At 36.4% G+C, this 23,917-nt stretch overlaps 3 protein-coding genes across 4 annotated transcripts in view; 2 read left to right on the top strand and 1 right to left on the bottom strand.

Moving 5' to 3' along the window:
• Nucleotides 1–23,917, bottom strand: part of PRR11 (proline rich 11) — a 63,377-nt gene that overhangs the window by 20,262 nt on the left and 19,198 nt on the right. For both annotated transcript variants that reach the window (XM_055323246.1, XM_055323239.1), the window contains exon 2: nucleotides 2,965–3,015. The gene's annotated coding sequence lies outside the window, so the exon portion shown is untranslated. The remainder of the gene's footprint in view (nucleotides 1–2,964; nucleotides 3,016–23,917) is intronic.
• The window catches only part of SKA2 (spindle and kinetochore associated complex subunit 2), a 37,002-nt gene continuing 16,625 nt past the window's right edge, over nucleotides 3,541–23,917 (top strand). Inside the window, exons 1-2 of the mRNA XM_055323257.1 lie at nucleotides 3,541–3,638; nucleotides 19,828–19,914. Of these exons, the coding sequence (XP_055179232.1) occupies nucleotides 3,606–3,638; nucleotides 19,828–19,914 (120 nt within the window). The 5' untranslated portion in view covers nucleotides 3,541–3,605. The remainder of the gene's footprint in view (nucleotides 3,639–19,827; nucleotides 19,915–23,917) is intronic.
• On the top strand, nucleotides 10,042–11,108 carry LOC129508239 (oligosaccharyltransferase complex subunit OSTC-like). Its single transcript, XM_055323251.1, has one exon. It carries the CDS (start codon nucleotides 10,241–10,243, stop codon nucleotides 10,763–10,765), a length of 525 nt encoding a protein of 174 aa, XP_055179226.1. The 5' UTR covers nucleotides 10,042–10,240; the 3' UTR covers nucleotides 10,766–11,108.

Genomic DNA, 23,917 nt, shown 5'->3' with positions numbered 1-23,917 from the left:
TTTTTAATGTAATTTTTTAAAAATCTTTTTTTTAAAGATTTTATTTACTTATTCATGAGAGACACAGAGAAAGAGAGAGGCAGAGACACAGGCAGAGGGAGAAGCAGGCTCCATGCAGGGAGCCAGACATGGGACTCGATCCTGGGACTCCAGGATTACGCCCTAGGCGGAAGGCAGGCACTAAACTGCTAAGCCACCCAGGTGTCCCAAATAAAATCTTTAAATAGAAAAAATAAATAAAAAATAAAAAAATAAAAAATCAAATATCACGTTAATTCTGGAGAAAATACTATTATTCACCTAGATTCACCAATTGTTATCTGTTAATTTTCTTTCTGTTATGGTGTGTGTATATGTATTATACACTATATGTTATTTGTATAAGTATATGTAATATATAAACTTATATTTTATATAATTTTATATATTATACATATATTATATATTACACACGCATACACACCCCTGAATAGAAAGACAGCAACTGATGAATCTAGGTAAATAATAGGAGTATCAATTACACTATTTTTGTAAATTTTCACAAAGTTTGAAATTTTTCAGAATAAAAAAATATGATAGATATACATGCATTTATATATATAACATACATATATACACATACATGATAACAGTTTTTAGTTTTTGTCTGAGCAGAGTTAGTTGCAGACATCATACTTCACGTCTAGATACTTAAGTTTCCTAACATGGATATAGACATGGACATTCTCCTACAAAGCCACAATCACAGTCAGGAAATTTAACCTTGATATTGTCTAATAAGCAGTCCATAATTACCTCAATAATATCTTTTACAGCTACTCCCTTTCCCTTTCCACACAGCATTTAACTGTTGTGTCTTTTTGTTCTCCTTTAATTCACAACAGTTCCCTAGTCTCTTCATGTAAGTATCTGCCTTCCTTCCTATTTATATTTTTGAAAACTCCAGACCAGTTGTTTTGGAAAATGTTCCTTAGTTTGAGTTTTTCTGAATATTCCTCTAATGATCCTCTTGCCTTCTGTCTTTCTCCTTGCCAGTCATTTTCTACACAGCTGTTAGTTAAAAAAAAGAAAAAGATCCTGATATTCCCTTGCTTAATAATGTTTGAAGATTCCTTTTTATGTCCTGGATAAACTAAATTCCTTACCATACATTTCATAGATTGTCACAATTTAGTCTGATGGGTCTTTGCAGTTTCATCCTTTCTAGCGATTGCGGTTTATACTTGAGATATACCAAACACCAAATTAATTATTTCTTTCTCTTTCTGTCTTTCAGATTTTATTTATTTCTTTGACAGAGAGAGCACAAGCAGAGAGGGAGAAGCCAGCTCCCTGCTGAGCAGGGAGCCCAATGTGGAGCTTGATATACCCCAGCCAAAGGCAGACACCTACCTGGCTAAGCCACCCAGGCGCCCCCCACCAAAAACATTCTCTTGTATAGTTATCTATCAGCCTTTCCCTCTGCTTGGGGTATCCTCGTTCAGGTCAACTTATATAGCTCCAAGATGCTGTTACTTTTTCTCACAGGTATTTGTTGAGGGCTGATCATCCACCATGATAGGTAGAGGTGATAGGTTTTGGAATACAATTCCAAACAAGGCCAACATAGTCTCTGTTCTTATGGAATTTATACTGGTTGAAAATGTCATTCCTTTTGTGCTTCTATAGCACTTTATACATACTCTAATTATAACATTTATTGCATTGCATTGTAATTTTTTTTTTGCATGTTTGTCACCCAGCTGGACTGGGGGCTTTTCAAGATTAGGATAAATTTTATTCATCTTTGTTTCCTTGGGGCCAAGAGTGTAGCAGGCACTAAATAAATTTCTTTCAACAAATTAATGAAAAAATCATTCTTGCTAAGTGTTAGCTAGAAAGTGGTCTCCTAAGGAATATGCTTTACTACAAGTACATTTTGGAAAAATCTCTTAGTGAGGGAGGTTTTTAGTTCTTCAAATCATACTGCACCTTCACATGGTTAAAGGATGGCTCCAAAACTATGTCCACTAGGAAAATGCAATAAATAATAGAGTAATAATAATTACAGTCTTCTGCAGGAGTTGGCACTGCTGCTTCTATTAAAACTCCTCTCTGTGATAAAAGTGCTTTTCGTCAGGCAATATTTTCAAAACCGTGACAGCAAAGAAAATGACAATTGCATTTCATTACCCTCTTGTAAAACACATTTGCATTTCATTACCCTCTTGTAAAACACATTTTTATGTAGGTTTCTTACACTTTCCCATAAACAGCTTCCAGTCAATTAGTCAATTTCCATTACTAGTTCAATTCATTACTCTTGAACATTCATAGACTATTTCTGGAAATTGATTATATTTGCTTTTGTTCTACGCTGTGCAACATTGCTTTTTTAGTTCCTGTCTTATTCTCTAAATAGACTGCAGCTCCCTAAAACGTAGTCCAGCACAGTATTAGGCATAAGTAAACAGGGAACACTTTCTGACACTCTTGTAAAACGTCAGCCGATATTAAAAGCATATCAAGGAATATAATAATATTGCATGTCAAGAAACGTATATTCGCAAACTTTAGCGTGCATAAGAATTATGGGGGTGGGGGCTCTTGTTAAAATTTATATTATGATTCAGTGGGTCTGGGTGGAGCCCGATAATTTGCATCGTTAATAAGTGCCCAAGTGATGCAGATGCTGCTGGTCCCCGGACAACGCCGAATAGCAAAGATAAAAAGGAATGTGCAAAAGAAGTTAGATGCTTCACTCCAGAACATATTTTTGCAGAGTGTTAACTAAATACAAGTATGGTTAGGGTGGAGTCAGGCCGAGCGCTTCTTACCCAACCTCAAGCCTCCTCTTCCCAATTCTATCTTGCCGAGTCCAGCCAAAGCCCCCACCTCCGTTAAATGTTAAGAACACAAGCAGCAACAGGCCGAGCTACTGAAGATGCGAGTCCAGATAACAAAGGGAGATCTCCCTGCACTTACAAGTCTAAGAGCCCGGGATTAGATGGAGTCCGGGTAGTGGCCTCTCCTTCGCTGTAAAGAAAGATTCAAAATTAAAACCTTATCACGGAGGGACCAATGGTAGCAGACGTCTCTCCACGATTCGCTCTCCGGGTAGAGTAGGGGCACAGCCTGGTTTGTGATTGGCTAAGAGGTCACCGGGCACTGGCCAATGAAAGCTGAGGCGCTTCTTGTATGAATAAGTGGAAGGCGGGAGCGAAGGGGAGGGGAAGCAGGAGACCTAAGAAGGTGTGTCACGTCCCCTATGCTGCCTGTGGAAGCTTCTGTGTCATTGGTTGGCTCCTCTTCCGGTTGTACCAATCGGAAGCTCTTCTCTGCGGAGCCCTAACTATGAAATTGAAAGTGGAGATGAGGGTGCAGCCAATGGAAAAGAAAAAGTATACAGCAGCCAATCCTCCTGCAGCGTTTTGTGTCTCTGCCCAACTGGTGAAGGTGTTTCATGTGGAGGGGCGTTACCCAGTCGCCAATGGGCGGGCGCCAGTGTAGCAGAGGAACCAATGAGTGCGAGACGTTGAGTGACAGCTGTCCAATAGGGACCTTCAGTGCTAGTACGGTTTGCGGCTTAAGCACCGCCGCGGTCTGAGGAATGTCAACTATTCAACATGGAGGCGGAGGTCGATAAGCTGGAACTGATGGTGAGTGGAAAGTGAAGGAGATCTACTGGGTAGTTTATTTCTCCCGATGGCCTCCAAGGTGGGAGGCAATTTTGCGTCGCCGGAAACCCTGGGCTGCAGAAGCTGGACCATATTCAAGTTCTTTCCTCTTGTATCAAAGGGAGTCACCGTTGCTTGGTCTCTTTTAACCGCCGCGGGGGAAGGGGTTACATCCGGGAAACTCGTGAGGGAAATGGCGGGAGATGCTGAGGTAGCCGGGCCTTTGGAATTCCTTGTTCCTTGTTCTTACCTTTCCGCGCGTCAAGGAGCTGTGGCTCGTGCAGGCAGTGTTCTATGCATTCCCCCCCTCCCCCCCAAAAAAGACGTGACTGGAATGATCCCCGTGCGCTCCTAGAAGGGGAGAGGTTCACACTCCGAGGAAGGGGGATGGAGGGTGGGGTGGGGAATCAACGGAGGGGGGCGGAGAGAAATCCCATTAGGGCAGAGCGGTTCACGTTCTCTCAGAGGGGCTGAGAAAGTCTGAGAAAGGTTCTAGACTTGAGTGCATAACTTCCTAGCGGCCAAAGAAGCCCCAAGACCAATTTCTGTTCGGCTCGAAGGTGGCATTCCTTGGGTGGGGGAGAGATGTGAGCGACGGGGACCTGAATGAACCTCAGGCTCTTTCTTGAAGCATGGGAGGAATTGGGACATGGAAGGCATCCTACCTTTGAGTTGTCGAATTTCATTCATTTATGAAAGTAGGGGGCGGAGGCGAATAATTGGAAAGGACTCCCGCTGCTTCTAGGCCTGCTTGGGGGCGCCAAGCTGAAGGGCTGTCCTAGTTTTCGTCTGTGGATCCTTCCGTTACTTGTCCTCTTTATTCCCTTCCTCCCATTCTTAGACTACCAGCTTGGTCGCCCGCGCTTTTTTCTTCTTAGTTCCCCTTGTTCTATCTTCAGCCCTTTGCCCCTTGCATTATGTTTGGATTGGGCTGGCTTTCCTTAAAATGCGGAGTTTGGAGGACGCGCCCATCATTGAACACCTGTCGGGTTTTTTTTTTTTTTTGTTGTTGTTGTTGTTAAAAATAACAAAGTTAAGTAAAAAAAGCTCAAATCTTTCTCCTCCATCGTAATCCGCTACCCCCCTACCCAACCCCTGGCATTACAGCTTAGGTATCATTTGTGGCCAGTGCTGTTCTCTCCAGGCTGAACCTTGGGTCACTTTAACATCCACACTTGTGATCCTGGAAGAAATTGAGTATCACACTCACCCCCATTCCCACCTCTAGAAAATGTGAGAGCTTGATATATCTTATTTTCTTTTGATGTATTCATGAATTTTAGTGCCTATCATATATAAATTTGATTTGAAGGCTTTCGGTTGATTATAACAATTTTGAGTTTTAATTTTCTTTGTGAGAGTCTGTGGGGGATGGCATGGAGGCGGGGATGGCAGTGAAGAAGGAAGAATTTTTTGCCCTTTTCCAAATCTGTAATAATGAACTTTTAGCTTAAAGTTTTGTTATTATTATTATTTTTTTATAATTAACTGTCTTTAAACAAAGAAACAAAAGAACCAAAAACATGTCAAGTATCCTAGTTTGATTCTGTCAACAGGCATAAATGTTTAAGTGTCTTGCTCCTTTCCCCATTCTGAATTCCTCCCTTTGGATGGATATTTCTGCCTAATTGTAAGATGGTAAATGGTAGTAATTCTGCTTTTAGCAGTTTTTCTCCCCCCTCAAGTTGGCTGTTTATTTTTGAGGTACCAATTAAGACTTTTTTGGACTTTGCATGAAAGTCAATATTCTCACGGTACTTTTTTTTTTTTTTTAGATTGAGCACATTTTAATTTAAGAAGAAAATGATTGAGTGTACATCCTGAAAAAAAGTTCTAGAAAATTATAAGATAGCAAGATTCTTAAGCTTTTAGGTGTTTGAATAATGGGGTAGTTTTAAAAATTCTTTTTAAGAGATGAGAAGAAAGCAAGTCTTAAATTATTTGCAGGTAACCTAATAGTAGCCTTCCCCCCCCCCCCTTAAAGTTATTAGTTTGTTTCCATAATCATCTGGGTTTAAAAAAATGTATTTGAACTATTATAGTTTTGTTGTTACTGCTTTCTCTTGACTGGATAGTAAAAGATGGTTATGTCTCATCTTCAGATTTGCCATGTGCTTTAAAATGTATCTATGAACTGGTTTATTATGGTTTAGTTTGTAAGATTGGAAAGAAATAATTTCCTATACACTTCACTGAGTTTTGGTTCTACATTACTCAAATAAAGGATTTGTTGAAGAACTAATGTTAAAAATTTAATAAATGAAAGAGAGTGGATACTATTTAACTTTGAAAAGAAAGTACTTATTCTAATTTTGTAGTCAGTCTGGTTCTCATTTTTAAAATATTTCATATTTTTCTTGTTTGAATTAACTTCTAGTCCAGAAAATTAAACATTTGTCTCTGAAGCACTTATCTTTAAAACCTGATCCTTGGCTAGTAGAATTGAACTATTCTAATACCTGAGTTATGTGGCCTAGGATTTGAGGTCAAGTCACTTACTCATGTTCCAGCTATCCTTAATTTATTTTTTAGGGGGTTGAATCTAAGTAGCTGAACTAGACTTATTTAGTTTAGTGAAAGTAATGGAGAGTATTTTTGCATCAATCAACATTATTAAGGGAGGAATAAGCTCATTGTAGTGTAATCTTTGTTGTCTTTTTTCCTTTCACTTACTGGTTCAAGTGGTATTTGCCTAGTGTTCTTTTAAGGTACCACTAGTGATAGTGCACAAAAGTACAGTGGGATACTGTGATACTATTTCTATTTCTGGGTTTATATCTGACATATAAATGGTTTCTTACCAGTTAAAAGGTTAGGATAATGATAGTTGGCTTGAATCCAAGAAAACCTTATTCATAAATCTCAGAACCTCCCTCTGTACCATTATTATTTCTTCTGTGATTTTTGTACATATGAGGAAATAGAGATGATTTCTTCCTATATTTCAGATCTTTAGGGGTTAATTGAAATCTTAAAATCCCCTTCCATAGTATTCCCTTAGGTAGCGTCTTATTTAGGACATTAATTTCCTGGGAGTCTGTAAACTTTTGAGGTAAGAAGCCATAAGATGGTTAAGAGCTTTTTAGTTTATTGTAGTTTAGATTCCAGAAAGATTATTTAGAGATTGAGGAAACTTATTTTACTTTTCATTTGTTTTCTCTGATATGCTTACTTAATCAGTCAGTTTCAATGGGGGAGCTGAACAACACATTTCAGCAAAACGTAGTTTTCACGACTTTGCCTTGGTAGTAATTATAACCGGTTTTGTTAATACTAGTCTTAAGGTAGTAACAATACCCATGTTAATAACTTCCAAAGCTTAGGACGTATTTACAAAATTCCTTTCTCTATGTTTCTGTTGAATATTAATCGTAAGTTAGTCATCAGAAAACTATTATTTTGATATTTAAGTTCAGTTCTTTCTTTTTAACATTGATATACATGTTCTTAGGTTTTGGATGTTTTCTGTCCAAAATGGCAACCCTTCTTTAAATTCTTTTCACATTGAAGCTTCAACTGATGCAAGATGCTTTTGTGTTCCTTTCCTACCAATTTCTGCTAACGAATGCTCTGACTTTATTGCACTACTGTACTTTACAGCTAGCAGTGCAATAGTATTGTCAAAGCATCTGAAAGCAGAATGCACACCAGAATTTTGATTCTTGCTTTACATCTTTCTTCAGTATCTGTGAGTAATTTATGATAATCCTTGTTGCTGAAAAGTATATAATTTTATTACCCAAAGTATATGTTTTAGGAAGTCCTAATTTGAAAAAAAAAACAAAACCTTTTTTTTTCTTTTAACTAGTTAAAAACTCACTATCGTAATTAATGCTGAAATGCATTAAAATAACAATTTTTTTTAAATAACACTTTTTATAGTTGAAGTTGTTATGGCTTGTTTAAGTGAGTAGTTGTATTTTTCTTCTTTCTGTAATAGATCTGGATAGATTCTGGCAAATCTTGAGTTTTCTTTGAGTTTTAAGATGAATTAGTAATGAAAACAATCTCTGCTGTATATTTCATAAGATAAATTGCTCCAAATCTTAATTGGTGTTAATTTTGTGTACAATATAGTTCATCCTTGAATTTCAAACTAAGAATGCTTGTTTTAAAGTTCTTTTTTTGTAATTATGAAACAGAATAAAATGTGAATCCGTTACTTTTTTTGTAATCAGTTTTGAGATATAATTTACATACAATAAACTTACAATTACATAAAATAAAATTACAACAATTTTAGTTGCACGATTTGATGAATTTTGACAAATGTGGGCAGTGATGTAACCACCAATGATAGAACATTTCTATCACCTAAAGTCCCCTATACCCCTTTGTAGTCAACCTCCTTTTCCCAAACTCCCTAACAGTCATTGATCTCTAGTTTTGCCATTTCTAGAAGTTAAGGTAAATGGGATCATTTATGGCTTACAGTTTTTTATGCCTGGCTTCCTGCACTTAGTACAGGGCGTCTGAGATTCACCCACATTGTTGTGCATATTACTAGTTGGACCATTTGTATTGCTGAGTGGTATTTCATTGGTATAGACTATTACAAATTATTTATCTATTTACCAGATTATGGACTTTGGGTTGTTTCCAGGTTTTACCTATTATGAATAAAGTTGTTATAAACATTGTATTCTGTTTGTTTGGACATAATGTTTTTGTTTCTCTTGGTTAGTGTGATAAAAATACGTGTTTCATCTCATAAAAAACCACTAAAATCTTTACCAAAGCTATGATTTAGAGTTCCAGTTTCTCCACATTCTTACCAACATTCTGTATCTTAGTATTGTCAGTCTTTTTTTTTTTTTTTTAAGATTTTGTTTATTTATTCATGAGAGACATAAAGAGAGAGAGATTGGCAGAGACAGGCAGAGGGAGAAGCATGCCCCATACAGGAAGCCAGATGTGGGACTTGATCCCAGGACTCCAGGATCAAGCCCTGGGCTGAAGGCAGGCGCCAAACTGTTGAGCAACCCAGGCATCCTTTTTTTTTTTTTTTTTAAATTAATTTATCTTAGGGAGATTGAGCACCAGTGGGATGGGCAGAGGGAGAGGGAGAGAGAGAATCCCAAGCAGACTCCACACACAGCAAGTATAAGGCCCAATGTGGGATTCGATCCCATGACTCATGAGATCATGACTTGAGCCAACATCAAGAGTCACTCAATCGCATCAGACCTTTCATTTTAGCTATTCTAATAGTTGTATAGTGATATCTCCTTATAGTTTGAATTTGCATTTCTTTAGTGGTTAATGATATTGAATATCTTTTCATGTGCTTATTTGCAGTTGGAATATCTTCTTTAGTAAAATACCTGTTGAAATCTTTTGCCTATTTTTAAATTGAAATGTTTGTCTTTTTAACTATTGCAAGAGTCTTTAAATTTTTTCTGTTATTTGCCCTCTCACATAAAAAATTTGGATGAAGTCTAATTTATACATCTATTCTGCTATGGATTATGCTTTTTGTGTTTTATCTCAGAAATCTTTGCCTAACTCAAGGTCCACAAATGTTTTCTTCTAGAAGGTTTATAGTTTTAGTTTTTACATTTATTAAAAATTTATTTATTTATTTTAGAGAGAGATTGGATGAGCAGTGTGAGGGAGAGGGACAGGAGAAGAAGACTCCCTGCTGAGTGTGGAACCTAACATGGAGCTTAATCCCAGGACCCCAAGATTCTGGCCTGAGCTGACACCAAGAGTTGGGCATCTAACCAACTCAGCCACCACACACCCTATTTTTTACATTTATATCTCTATTTATTTATTTAAAGATTTTATTTATTCATGAGAGACACAGAGAGAGAGGCAGAGACATAGGCAGTGGCTCCCTATGAGGATCTCAGTGTGGAACTTGATCCCAGGACCCTGGGATCATGACCCGAGTCTGAAGGCAGACGCTCAACCACTGAGCCTCCCTAGGTGCCCTATCTCTGTCCATTTAGAGGTAATTTTTGTATGTGATATAAGTGAGGGTAGAAAGTCTTTTTATTTATTTATTTATTTGTTTTGCATATGGATATTCCTTTTTTTCTGGTACCATTTGTTGAAAAGACTATCATTTTCCTGTTGAATTACCCTTACCTCCTTTTTTTCTTTTTTTAAGATTTTGTTTATATATTCATGAGAGACAGACAGAGAGAGAGGCAGAGACACAGGCAGAGAAGCAGGCTCCATGCAGGAAGCCAGATGTGGGACTTGATCCTGGGACTCCAGGATCATGCCCTTTGGCTGAAGGCAGGCACTCAGCTGCTGAGCCACCCAGGCGTACCCCCTTAGTTCCTTTGTAACAAATCATTTGAACATGTATGTATGGGGTGGTTTGTTTGTTTAAAGATTTTATTTATTTGAAAGAGAGAGAAAGAGGGAGCATGAACATGTGTGTGTGGGGAGGGGTAGGTAGAGGAAGAGGGAGAAAGAACCTCAAGCAGACTGTGCTGACAACCCTGAGATTGTGATCTAACCTGAAATCAAGAACCAGCCGAGCCACCCAGACACCCTTCCTTCTCCTCACCATCTGATACATTTTTTTATTCTTATTCTACTAATACATAATCTTTTACCCAGAAAACTTAATGGTTGTAAAGCTCTGGATAGAAAGAAAACTCAATGATATATCTAAAAAGAAATGCAGCCCTGCCGCCACCAACATGGAGATCTTGTACCGCGTCGCGTTCTCAGTGCTCGAATGCCCCAACCTGAAGCTGAAGAAGCCGCCCTGGGTGCACATGTGGTCGGCCATGACGGTGTGTGCTCTGGTGGTGGTGTCTTACTTCCTCATCACCGGAGGAATAATTTATGATGTTATTGTTGAACCTCCAGGTGTTGGTACTATGACTGATGAACATGGACATCAGAGACCAGTAGCTTTCTTGGCCTACAGAGTAAATGGACAATATATTATGGAAGGACTTGCATCCAGCTTCCTGTTTACAATGGGAGGTTTAGGTTGCATAATCCTGGACCGATCGAATGCACCAAACATTCCAAAACTCAGTAGATTTCTACTTCTATTCGTTGGATTCGTCTGTGTCCTATTGAGTTTTTTCATGGCTAGAGTATTCATGAAAATGAAACTGCCGGGCTACCTGATGGGTTAAAAAATGCCTTTTGACAAAAAAATCTGTAGATATTGGATTTGCTCCTGTTAATGAAGTTTTAAAGGCCGTACCAATCCTCTGATGTGAAATATGGAAAAAGAGTGAAGCAGCAGAAAAGAAGCATCTCTTGAGAAATAGGAATCATATTAAAGCTTGAACTAGAATTGTCTTCTTGGTATCAAAGAGACAAACTTCTCACAGTATTTCTCCTGCTGGCCTGTACTGGCACACCAATGATGTTTAGTGGCATTTTCTTCTTAGTTTTTCATTTCTTAAAGAAAATATACTCCCATTTCCACAACTATAATATTGAATAAAGTGATTATTTCTTACAGCCCCCTTAAAAAAATAAAATAAATAAAAATAAATAAAAAGAAATGCATTACATTGTTAACAATTAACCCTTTTTTTAAGTGACTCCATGCCCCATGTGGGGCTTGAACTCAGGACCCTGAGATCAAAAGTCGCATGCTCTACTGACTTTTGAGCTCAGTTTTATTCCATTATGTCATATACTGTCATGGTTGCTGTTGCTTTAGAGTAAGTCTTTTTTTTTTTTTTTTTTTTAATTATTGGCTTCAGAGGTAGAACTGATTCATCAGTTGCATATAACACTCAGTGTTCATTTTACTAAGTGCCCTTCTTAATGCCCGTCATCCAATTAATGCCTGCCATCCAATTATGGATGATAACTGGATATCCATCCCCTCCAGCAACCCTGAATCTGTTTACTAAAGTTAAGAGTCTCTTATGGTTTGTCTTTGTATGGTAAGTCTTGAAATCATCTAGTGTAAGGCCTCAAACTTTGCCCTTGTTTTCTGAAACTTTTAAATTATTTTGCATTTCCTTTTTTTATTTTTTTAAATTTTTTATTTTATTTATTTTTTAATTTTTAATTTTTTAAATTTTTTTATTTTTATTTTTATTTTTATTTTAATATTTTGCATTTCCAAATAAGGTTTTGGTTTTGGTCAATTTCTACCAAAAACAAAAAAAAAAGCTTTTTGAGATTTTGGGTGGGATTGTTGTTGAATCTAGAGAATAATTTGGGGAATTTGGGAAAGTTTAATAATAACGAGTTCTCTAATGCTTGAACGTTATGTCTCCATTTGTTAGGTCTTAAAATTCCTTTCAATAGTGTTTTGTAGTTTTTAGTGTATAGGTCTTGTTTATAAATTTTTCATAACCTGCTTAGTGTGATTTCTATTTCTGCTCTATATCTTAACAGTAGAGCAAGAACTGTTATAACATATCCTAAATAAATTTCAGAAATTAAAAAAAAAGTAAGCTATTTGTTAAGCAAATGTCCTTAAAAGCCAGGAGAATGGATACCAGAAGGAAAAAAGGATCTGAGATATTAGGCATGGACTCAAGGACATCATTTGGTAGGGAATGAAGAACATGACTGCTTGGGAGAAAACCATTTTGTTCCCAAATTTTATATATAAAGACATTCTGAGTTATCTCTCTTAGCTTAAATGTGGCTGTTTTCCTCTTTGACTTTTAATTTCCTACCATTCTCTCTTGGGCTATTTATATTTAAGCACTTGGGTAGAATTTTGTGTTTTTTAATAATATAGGATATTACGTGGTGAGGGACTGAGGGAAGAAAACTGCTTAATTTGAGGACCTCATTTCTTTAAAGAAGTGAATTGAGGGGCACCTGGCTGGCTTAGTCAGTAGAGCATGCAACTTTTTTTTTTTAAGATTTATTTATTTATTCGTGAGAGACCCATATAGAGAGAGGCAGAGACAGCCAGAGGGAGAAGCAGGCCCCATGCAGGGAGTGGGTGGGTCTCCAGGATCACGCCCCAGGTGGAAGGCGGCGCTAAACCGCTGACGCACCCGGGCTGCCCGAGCATGAGACTTTTGATCTTAGGGTCCGGAGTTCAAGCCCCACATTGGGCATGGAGCCACTTAAAAAAAAAGGTGAATTGTTAACAATGTAATGCATTTCTTTTTAGATATATCACTTGAGTCTTCTTTCTATCCAGAGCTTTACAACCATTAAGTTTTCTGGGTAAAAGATTATGTATTAGTAGAATAAGAATAAAAAAAAATGTACCAGATGGTGAGGAGAAGGAAGGTTTCTTCTGCCTTGAACTGTATTTTGATATTAACACATCTTCAATTTCAATAATAGTACATGAAAGACCATACATTTGAATTCATTTAAAGTCAAGTGGGAAATTTTAGGTTTTGAAACAAAAAATATCTTACCTTTGTTACGCAATTATAGTACAAAGTAGGGACGCCCAGGTGGCTCACTGGTTTAGCACCTGCCTTTAGCCCAGGGCGTGATCCTGGAGTCCCCAGATTGAGTCCCGCATCAGGCTCCCCGCATGGAGCCTGCTTCTCCCTCTGCCTGTGTCTCTGCTTCTCTCTGCGTGTCTCATGAATAAATAAAATCTTTAATATATATATATATATATATATATAGTACAAAGTATCAATATTAAGAATCTCTTATTTTTAAAATATTTTACTTATTTATTTATTTATTTATTTATTTATTTATTTATTTAGAGAGAGAGAGAGAGAGAGAGAGAGAGAGAGCACAAAAGCATGAGAAGGAGAGAGGCAGAAGCCCACTCAGGGACCTTGGGATCATGACCCCAGCTGAAGGCAGATGCTTAACTGACTGAGCCACTAAGGGGCCCCAGGAATATCTCTGATAAAATCTATTCTCTGACTTTAATAGGTTTTACTTCTATTTTATCTCAATATATAACATTTTAAAAGTTTGAGTAAGTCCATCCTTGATTCTTTGATTCAGTGTTTTTGTTCTCATTTTATAATTGAGGAAATCTAAGTTTTGACTAAGATTTTCATGTAGTGACAGTGATTGTAAAATACATTTAAGTTTATAGAACAATTTATTTTTCTTAGGAAATGTGTAACTTTATAAATTCTTCCTTTCCCCATTCAATCTGCCTAATTGTAAATGACGGCACTTCAAACTTTCAGTGTTACTAGAGCAGGCTGGCACTAGAGGAATAAAATAAATAAATAAATAAATAAATAAATAAATAAATAAATAAATAAATAAATAAATAAACAAACAAACAAATAAGGAGAGGACAGTGTCCGCCTTTTTTGTACCTAGCGATATGCTTAGCATTTGGGTTTCCAATCAATCACACTTTTTTTTTGGATGACAAAAAAATCAGACTGTCTCTTGGTACTTATTGTACTTTCCATTTTTTCCCCTGCTCCTTCTAGGAGTACAGACATTCATTTCATTTGCCAATGTTCATTACCTTGTCATTGACACTAAGACAGAAGCTACATTTCTCTTAAAGTGATGGTTTTTAATCTTTTTTTTTTTTCCTTTATGCCATAGATCCTTAGTGGACCTCCACCTCACCAGAAAAATTTACAGAGATACATTAGCTTGCTAACTAGTAAGCAGGGATTTGTACACCTTTGCCCCCATGGGATCAGAGGCCCCTTAAGACTATCTGCTATCCAGGGGCACCTGGGTGGCACAGTTGGTTAAGCATTCAACTGTTGGTTCCATCTCAGGGTCCTATGCTTGAACCCTGTGTTGGGGTCCCTACTTGGCCTGAAGTTTGCTTGAGTTTCTCTCCCTCTGCTCCTTCCACTCGTGCTCTCTCTCTCTCTCTCTCTCTAAAATAAATCTTAAAAAGAAAAAAAATATATTTGCTATTTAGAGGTTGAAAGTATTTGAAATTAATACTTCTTTTTCAGTATATATACATAAGTAAGAATTGCTGCCAAACATGTACTCCCTCAAGTTTATACTAAGTTTTTGTTTCAAGTATGTCCACTATTTGTGTTCTATAGTTTGGGAATGTAACTGTGTTGTCATATTGATGACATATTCTAACTTTATAATTTTAAGATGATTTATCATGAGTATTTTATATACACATTATAAATATTATCGATTTCACAATATTCTCTATATTACACAATATAGTATTTGAACTGTGCTGTTTGCTAGGCACTATCAGAGATCAGTGATTTTAAAAATTAGCCTCGCATATTCACTGGCTGAGGTAGAAAATGCGAAGCTCGGTGGGGAGTATGTTAATGTCATTTTGTGAAGAATTATACTAAGAGTTGGAATTAATTCTATAGGTATTGGGGAACCCCAGTGATCTTTAAAAAAATTTTTTTAATAAAGATTTTATTTTTAAGTACTCTCTATAACCAGCGTGAGTCCTGAAACTATAGCCCGGAGATCAAAAGACACATATCCCGCTGACTGAGCCAGCCAAGTGCCCAAACCTCAATGATTTTTAAGAGTGACTTAGTATATAGAATGTACTTATGCTTAAAAAATGTACTTTAAATAGTTATACATGTAATGCATATTCATTGTAATTTAATTAGAAGACAGGCAAAATGAAATAAAACCCTACAATTTTATGAGTATTAAGCCTATGTTGTAGATTTTTTATTTTTTTGCAGGTATGTATTTAACTTTTTTTTTTTTTTTAAAGATTTATTTACTAGGGCAGCCCCTGTGGCGCAGCGGTTTAGTGCCGCCTGCAGCCCAGGGCGTGTGATCCTGGAGACCCTGGATGGAGTCCCATGTCGGGCTCTCTGCATGGAGCCTGTTTCTCCCTCAGCCTATGTCTCTGCTTCTCATTCTCTCTCTGTGTTTCTATGAATAAATAAAATCTTTAAAAAAAAAGATTTATTTACTTACTTATTTTAGAGAAATAAATAAAGGTGTTTTAAAATCTGCACTGGAGAGAGGGGAATGAAAAGAAAGGAGTGTGTTTGTTAAATACTAGTTTCTTTGTTTGATACTACTGCTAACCTAGATCTGGAAGTATTATTAAAATGACTAATTCTCTCTTACAATGATGTTTCTATGGAAAATGTATTTCTAAGCCTAGCTAGTGAGTCTAGAATGTACCTCTACCAACTTCTCTCATCTCTTCTTTTAAATTGGTCTGGAGTTCTTTTTTTCTCCTTGCTGCCAAATAGTTGAGTGGAGTTTATTATTTTTTTATAAACTTTTTAATTTTTAAATTTTTTTAAAAAAGATTTTATTTATTTATTAATGAGAGCCACAGAGGGAGGCAGAGACATAGGCAGAGAAGCAGGCTCTATGCGAGGAGCCTGATGCCAGACTCAATCCCTGGACTCCAGGATCACGCCATGAGCCAAAGGCAGATGTTCAACCACTGAGTCACCTAGGTGCCCCTTGAGTGGAGTTTAATATCCTTTGCCATTTACTTAAAGTGGTAAGCTAATTATATAATTCTAGTATATGTTTTGAAAATATGTAGCATATTCTAAAACTCAAAATTATTACCTAAACTATTCCTTTTCCTGTTTATATAGTATCTTCCTTACAGTCCCAGTCTGTTTCCAGTGATGTTCAATTGGCGGGCACCTGGGTTGCTAAGTCAGTTAAGCATCTGCCTTAGGCTCAGGTCATGTTCCCAGGGTCCTGGGATTGAGATTTGCATTGGGCTCCCTGCTCAGTGGGGAGTCTGCTTCTCCCTCTGCCTCTCCCCTGGCTTGTGCTCTCTCACTTTCTTTCTCTCTCAAATAAATAAATAAAATCCTTAAAAAGGGGTGGTGGTGGTGGTGTTCAATTGGCAGAATGTAATTTGGCTGTTTTGGGGGCTTTAATATTGATTTCAATGGACTTCACCCAGCTAAATTGCATATTTAATTTATCACTCATAAGATGGGTATAAAAGTTTCCATTTATTTTTATTACTGATTTAGAAGAAAACTGGTTTCTGAAATACGAATGTCTTGGGTTTTAAAAAATTCACCAATTTTGGGGGTGCCTGGGTGACTCAATTGGTTAAGCATCTGATTCTTAATGTTGGCTCAGATCTTGATCTCAGAGTTGTGAGATCAAGAGCCATGTTGGGTTCCACACTATGCGTGGAACCTGCTTAAGATTCTTTCTCTCCCTCTCCCTCAGTGTTTCCGCCCCCCAATTTCACTAATTTTAAGTATTCTAATACTAAAAATAAGATAGGTAGCTAAAGTTAATTAAAGAGCAACCTCACTGTTAACAAGGCGTAAAGAGGCTAATTTATAACTGAGGAGGGCTGTGAATAATGTTTATCAGCATTAGTTTGTTCCCTTAGTCAGACCACTAATGAATTTTGGAGACTAATAATATTTGGTCAGCAAATTTCCTACCACGTGACTAAAAAATTTTCTGTTTATGACCAGATCCTAGAACCCTATCGATATTGTCTCTGCTGTGTAAATAGCTCTGAGTAGTGCAATATTGCTTATAGGGTTTTGGTGTTTGGGAAGAACGATGGGCAGGTTGCAGAAATTATATAGTTGAAACTGATATGACAGTCAACTTTGTTTTGGAAGAAAACAAATAGTAGAAGCTAAATCTTAACTATAAACATTAAAATCTGAAACTCAAATGTCAAGTTTTAATATCTTAGAAGAAGGAAATTTGTCTTTTCTAAATTCTAATATTTTGATAAATTAAACTTGTTTTTATTTTTAGTATTATGAAATAAAAGAATATTAGTGTTGGAAGGGACCTTAGATTTCCAACTCTTTTATTTAATAGAAGAGACCCAGAGAGATGGAAGACTAATCTAAGGCCACATAGCTTGTTAGTGATACCAGGGCTAGAACTTCTACCATATATTATATCTCAGTTCTTTTACTTTCTTTTTTCTGGACTATATTACCAGGTTATTCTCAGAGGGAATTTTTTAAAGGACTAACTTGTGATATTAGGTTTGAAACTTAAAAAAACCTTTGGTAAAGTCTTAACACTGCCCCCCTTCCCCATCTCTGAGACTCTTACTGGCTTTAATGTCATGTATACTATATATAGACTTTGGTCTAACTGCATAAAAAACATAGTAATGAAAATAGAACTAGAGGCAAATCACTTAGATTGTTTCTTTGTTTATATGAAAATGAAGGGTTCAAATCAGAAAATCTTGTTTTTCTAATATTCAGCATCACATTGGTATCCTTTTATCTTTTTTCCCCCTGCTTATTCCCTAGCCCACTGACTTCACTAATAAGTAAAAACTTCCCTGTGTATTTATCATGAAATGTTCTGTTCATTTCTTCACAGAGGATTACATTCTACTTCCAAGCTGTTTTTCTCACATTTGTTTTTTAAATTTTTTAATTGTGGTAAAATATATATAACAAAATTTATCATTTTAAGTTTATAGTTTAGTGGTATTAAGTACATTCACATTGTTGTACAACTGTAGCCACCACCCATTTCCACAACTTCTTCATCTTTCCAAACTCAAACTCTGGACCTATTAAACAATAACTCCCTATTCCTTTCTCCCCCTGTTTTTGAAAGTCTGTTTAAAATTCAATTTATCTTCTGAAATATTTTTCCAGTAAAAATGTGGGTACAAAAAAATGTGGGTACATTAGTTAAGTGGGGGGGATAGGAATTTTAAAAAATCTTTTGAAAGCAGAAGTAAGTATACATATAAATGCAGCTAGGGGTAGAAGGAGGTGGAAAGCCCTGAATTTTATCATTTGCCAATTTCCTTGGTGTAAATATTCCCATGCTGGCTAATTGCAAGCTACCAGCATGATGTCGCTGAAAGTGGAGTTGGGAAGACATGCATAGCAGCACATGATACAGTATTTTCATTATATACATATAATAGATAATCAAGAGCATATATAATAGTAAAATATAGTAAAAATCACTAGGAAGTTATGATTTTTGAGTATATATTTGTTTTTAATAATTGGTTTACTGGTAAATTTATATAATTTAATTTTTAGTTATGCCTGTGTTTAACAACTGGTTTACAAACGTTTTTGAAAATTTAGCTGACTCCATCATATCATTGATTGAGAGCACACTCTTTGGTATCTTATTATAATAGAAGTTACTTAAAAAATTATGCTTAGATTGTTAAGTAACATCATCAATTATATATAAAGCTGTGGAACTGTAGTCTTTTTCAATAATTAAACAAATTAGGTCTTGAATGTGTAGTCTTTGTTTAATTTGTTTAATTTGGTTTGCCCTCTCCCTTGTCCCTTTCCTCATATCTCCATCCAAATGTTATATAGATTAGTACGTTTTTTTAATGTAAAAGAAATGTTGTCCTTGAGCATATTCCAATATGGGAAATTAAGCCAATAGGAATTTTTTTCTTTCTTTTTTTTTAATTAAAAAATTTTTTTTAAGTAGGCTCCATGCCCAATGTGGCATGAACCCTGAGATCAAGAGTGGCATGCTCTATTGACTGAGCCAGCCAGGTACCCCAGGAATTTTCTTTATATACGTACATATACATGTGTAGTAATTATTAGTCTGCTTAACAAAGTCTGATTATTGGATAATTTAATCATAGCGTTTAATCTAACAATTATATAAGTAAATATAAAGACTTCATTTTTGAAAAACATTTTTTAAAAAAGATTTTATTTATTTTATTGGGAAGGAGAGGAGCAGAGGGAGAGGGAGAAAATAAATGCCAAATTCCGAGAGCCCCATGCAGGGCTGGATTTCCCTGAGATCATGATCTGCGCCAAAACCAGGAGTCAAATGCTCAACTAACTGAGCCACTCAGGTGCCCCTTTCTGAAGGACATTTTAAGTGCCATTTTTTGTTTTATTTTGTTTTTAAGTACTTTTTTTAAAAAATGATTTTATTTATTTATTCATGAGAGACACAGAGAGAGAGACGCAGAGACACAGGCAGAGGTAGAAGCAGGCTCCATGCAGGGAGCCAGATGCGGGACTCGGTCCCAGGATTCCAGGATCACACCCTGGGTGAAAGGCAGGCACTAAACTGCTGAGCCACCCAGGCATCCCACAAAGTAGAACTCTTAATTTTGGCTCTAAATCTAAGAGAGATGTATAGAAAAACAACTTTTAAAATGTTAACTAGTTTTTAAATTTTTAATAGAGCATGGGTATTATAGATGATGGAGGTTTTATATGCTTTTCTATTTCCATATTTCCAAAATTTGTGTACTTCATGTGATCGAAATGCTAAAAAATATAAGGAGAAAAGAAAGAATAATTAACAGTATATCATGTTTATTAATATATCTTTTGGTTCACAAAATGTTATTTGTGCTGATCTTTAGTTCCAGAAAGCTGACTCTGATCTGGATTACATTCAATACAGGCTGGAATATGAAATCAAGACTAATCATCCTGATACAGCAAGCAAGGTAATCTGCAAAAGAAATATATTTTTAACAAATTATTTTATTAAAAGATTTTCTGATAGTATTTCTAATAGTATATTATAAGTTAAATTATTAAGTACTAAATTATGGAATCTTAAAATCTCTTTGTTTGGAAGCTTGGTCACAGCATGCTAGAGAGATTATACCCATAGTCAAGGAAATTTGTGGCCACTTTTTTTTTTTTAACACTTAATCAGTAATTATTGAACCCAAAGGTACAAATCACTATGGAAACCTCTGAAATTCTGAATGAGAATATAGATAACTGTAGAGCAGTTGTTAAATAAGGAGGGAGAAACCATGGCAGTCATGATACTTTCTGAGGAGGATGATGATCTACCATAAATTTGTTATATGAACTGTGATTTTTTATATAAAATTATATACTTAGTTTTTCTAACTTTAGATTGATTAGAAATATTAACTCCATTTATATTCCATAAAATTATAACTACATGTACTGATGCCCATGGAGGTAAAGACAATTTTTTTTTTACCGATTTCTTTGTTTATTTGAGAGAGAGAGAGAGCTGGGGAAGGGGGAGAGGAAGAGGGAGAGGAGAGAGAACCTTATGCAGACTCCTTGCTGAGCACAGAGTCCCACATGGGGCTTGATCTCATGACCCCAAGAACATGACTTTCACCAAAATCAAGAGTCAGGTGCTTAACTGACTGAGCCACCCAGGCTCCCCAACAATTTTTTTTTAAGCAAACAATTTTTAAGCATTGTCTGTTAACATTAATTGACTACTTAATGTCATTAATGTTTATTTTTGACAGCATTTGCTAGCAGATAAGAAATATATAGTTTGAAAAAATTTTCATATAATTAAGAATTATTTTGGGGTAGAAGTACAAATTAAAATAATGTTTTCCCCCCCTCACATCCCCATCCTCTTTTAATTGAAGAGAACATCCTCTTTTAATTGAAGTATAGTTGATACACACTGTTATATTAGTTTCAGGTATACAACATAGTGATTGGACAGCTCTATACATTATGCTATGCTCACTACAGCAATAGCTACTACCATCTCTCACCCTACAACACTATAACAATACAATTGACTGTATTCCCTATGCTGTACATTTCATCCCATGATATTTTCATTCCATAACTAGAATCCATTTTGCTCATCCCCTCATACCCCTCCCCTCTGGCAACTACCAGTTTGTTCTCATTCTGTTTCTGCTTTGTTTGTTCATTTGTTTTGTTTTTTAGGGTCTACATCTGAGCAAAACCATGTGTCTGACTTTGTCTTTGTGTGTCTGACTTAGTTACTCTCTAGGTCTATCCATGTTGTTCCAAATGACAAGATTTCATTCTTTTTTTTTGATTCAGTAACATTCCATTGTACATATATATCACATTTTCTTTATCCATTCATTTATCAATGGACGTTTAGGTTGCTTCTATATCATGGCTATAATAATGTAAGTAATGCTGTAATAAGCATAGGTATGCATATACCTTTTCAAAGAGTGTTTTCTTTTGTGTGTGTATGTGTTTGTTTTCTTTGGGTCAATACACAGTAGTAGCGAAATTACTGGATCATAATGGCATTTCTATTTTCAATTTTTTTTAGACTTTATTTATTCATGAGACACATACACACACACACAGAGAGAGAGAGAGGGAGAGAGAGGCAGAGACACTGGCAGAGGGAGAAGCAGGCCCCATGCAGGGAGCCCCACATGGGACTCCATCTTGGGACTCTAGGATCATGCCTCGGGCCAAGGCAGCACTAAACCACTGAGCCACGCGGGCTGCCCTCTATTTTCAATTTTTTGAGGAATCTCCATACTGTTTTCCATAGTGGCTGCACCAATTTGCATTTCTACCAATAACGCATGAAGGTTCCTTTTTCTCTACTTTCTCACCAACACTTGTTACCTGTCTGGGTTTTTTTTTTCCTTTTTTTTAAGATCTTATTTATTTATTAGAGAGAGAGTGAGCACAGGTGGGAGGAGGGGCAGGAGAGGAAGAAGCAGGCTCCCCCCTGAGCAGGGAGTCTGATATGGGGCTCAATCCTAGGACTCTGGGATCATTACTTGAGCTAAAACCAGACACTTAACCAACTGAGCCACCCAGTGCCCCTCTTGTCTTTTTGATACTAGCCAATTTGACAGGTATAAGGTGTTGTCTTGTTGCAGTTTTGATTTGCATTTCCCTAATGATTAGTGATATTGAGCATCTTTTCATGTGTCTATTGGCCATTTGTATGTCTTCTTTGGAAAACTGTCTAGGTTCATTGCCCATTTTAAAATTGGATTATTTGTGGGGGTTTTTTGGTGTGGAGTTGTATGAGTTCTTTTTATATTTTGGGTATTAACCCCTTATTGGTTGTATCCTATGCAAATATCTTCTCCCATTGAGTAGATTGCCTTTTCATTTTGTTGACAGTTTCCTTCACTGTGCAAATGGGTGTAGTCCCAGTAGTTTATTTTTACTTTATCTTCCCTGTCTGAGGAGACATCACAAGAAAAATATTTCTACAGTCAGTCTCAAAGAAATTACAGCTTATACTTTCTTCTAGGAGTTTTATGGTTTTGGGGTTCACATTTAGGTCTTTAATCCATTTTGAGTTCATTTTTGTCTATGGTATAAAAAAAGTGGTCCACTTTCATTCGTTTGTATGTGGCTGTTCAGTTTTCCTGGCACCATTTATTGAAGACACTGTCTTTTCCCCATTGTATATTCTTGAGGCCTCTGTCATGAATTAACTGACCATATAAGTATGGATTTATTTCTGGGCTATTTTTTTACTATTTTTTAAAAAAGATTATTTATTTATTTATTCGAGAGAGAGAGAGAGAGTCAGAGACACAGGCAGAGGGAGAAGCAGGCTCCATGCAGGGAGCCTGATGTGGGACTCGATCCCGGGTCTCCAGGATGAGGCCCTGGGCTGAAGGCAGTGCCAAACCACTGAGCCACCTGGGCTTCCCTATTTTTTTTACTATTTATCGGTATGTTTATTTTTGTGCCAGTACCATACTGTTTTACTATAGCTTTGTAGTATATCTTGAAATCTGGAGTCATGATTCCTTCAGCTTTGTTCTTTCTCAAGATTGCTTTGGCTATTTGGAGTCTTTGTGGTTCCATACAAATTTTAGGATTATTTTGTTCTAGTTCTGTGAAAATGGCATTTTGATAGGGATTGCACTGAATCTATAGATTGCTTTGGGTAGTATGGACATTTTAACAATATTAATTCTTCCAATCCGTGAGCATGGAATATATTCACATTTCTTTGTGTTATCTTCAATTTCTTTCATTAATGCTTTTTTTTAAGATTTTATTTATTTATTGAGAGAGAGAGAGAGAGAGAGGCAGAGACACAGGCAGAGAGAGAAGCAGGCTCCATGCAGGGAGCCTGATGTGGGACTCAATCCCTGTCTCCAGGATCACACCTTGGGCTGCAGGTGGCGCTTAACCGCGCCACTGGGGCTACCCTCATTAATGTTTTCTTAAAAAGCTGCTTTCTTGAGCTATAATTCACATACCATAAAATTCACCCTTTAAAAATGTACAGTTCAGTGGTTTTTAGATTCAGAGTTTTGCAGCTATAATGATAATCTACTTTCTGTCTGTATAGTCTCAATGGATTGGCTGTCTGAACATGTCATATAAATGGAATCACAATATGTGGCCTTTTATGTCTTGGTTTTTTCACTTAGAATGATTTATTTATTTATTTACTTACTTACTTACTTAGAATGTTTTAAAGGTTCACTCATGTTCTAGCATGAATCAGTACTTCATTCCTTTTTTTTTTTTTTTTTTTTTTTTTAGAGTAGATGCATGCCTAGTGTGGAGCCCAACACAGGGCCTGAATTCATGACCCTCAGATCAACACCTGAGCTGAGATCAAGAGTCAGACACTTAACTAACTGAGCCACTCAGGCACCCTACTTCATTCCTTTGTAGAGCTGAAAAATATTGTATGGCTGTATCACATTTTCTTATTCATTCATCAGTTAATAG

This window comes from Nyctereutes procyonoides, unplaced genomic scaffold (genome assembly GCF_905146905.1).
Source record: "Nyctereutes procyonoides isolate TBG_1078 unplaced genomic scaffold, NYPRO_anot_genome, whole genome shotgun sequence".
Classification (NCBI taxonomy): Eukaryota; Metazoa; Chordata; class Mammalia; order Carnivora; family Canidae; genus Nyctereutes; species Nyctereutes procyonoides.
This window is presented reverse-complemented; position numbering and strand designations above follow the sequence as displayed.

What these genes read in the sequence shown, in the direction of transcription:
- LOC129508239 (XM_055323251.1), top strand. Translation starts at nt 10,241, where the DNA reads ATGGTTGTAAAGCTCTGGATAGAAAGAAAACTCAATGATATATCTAAA.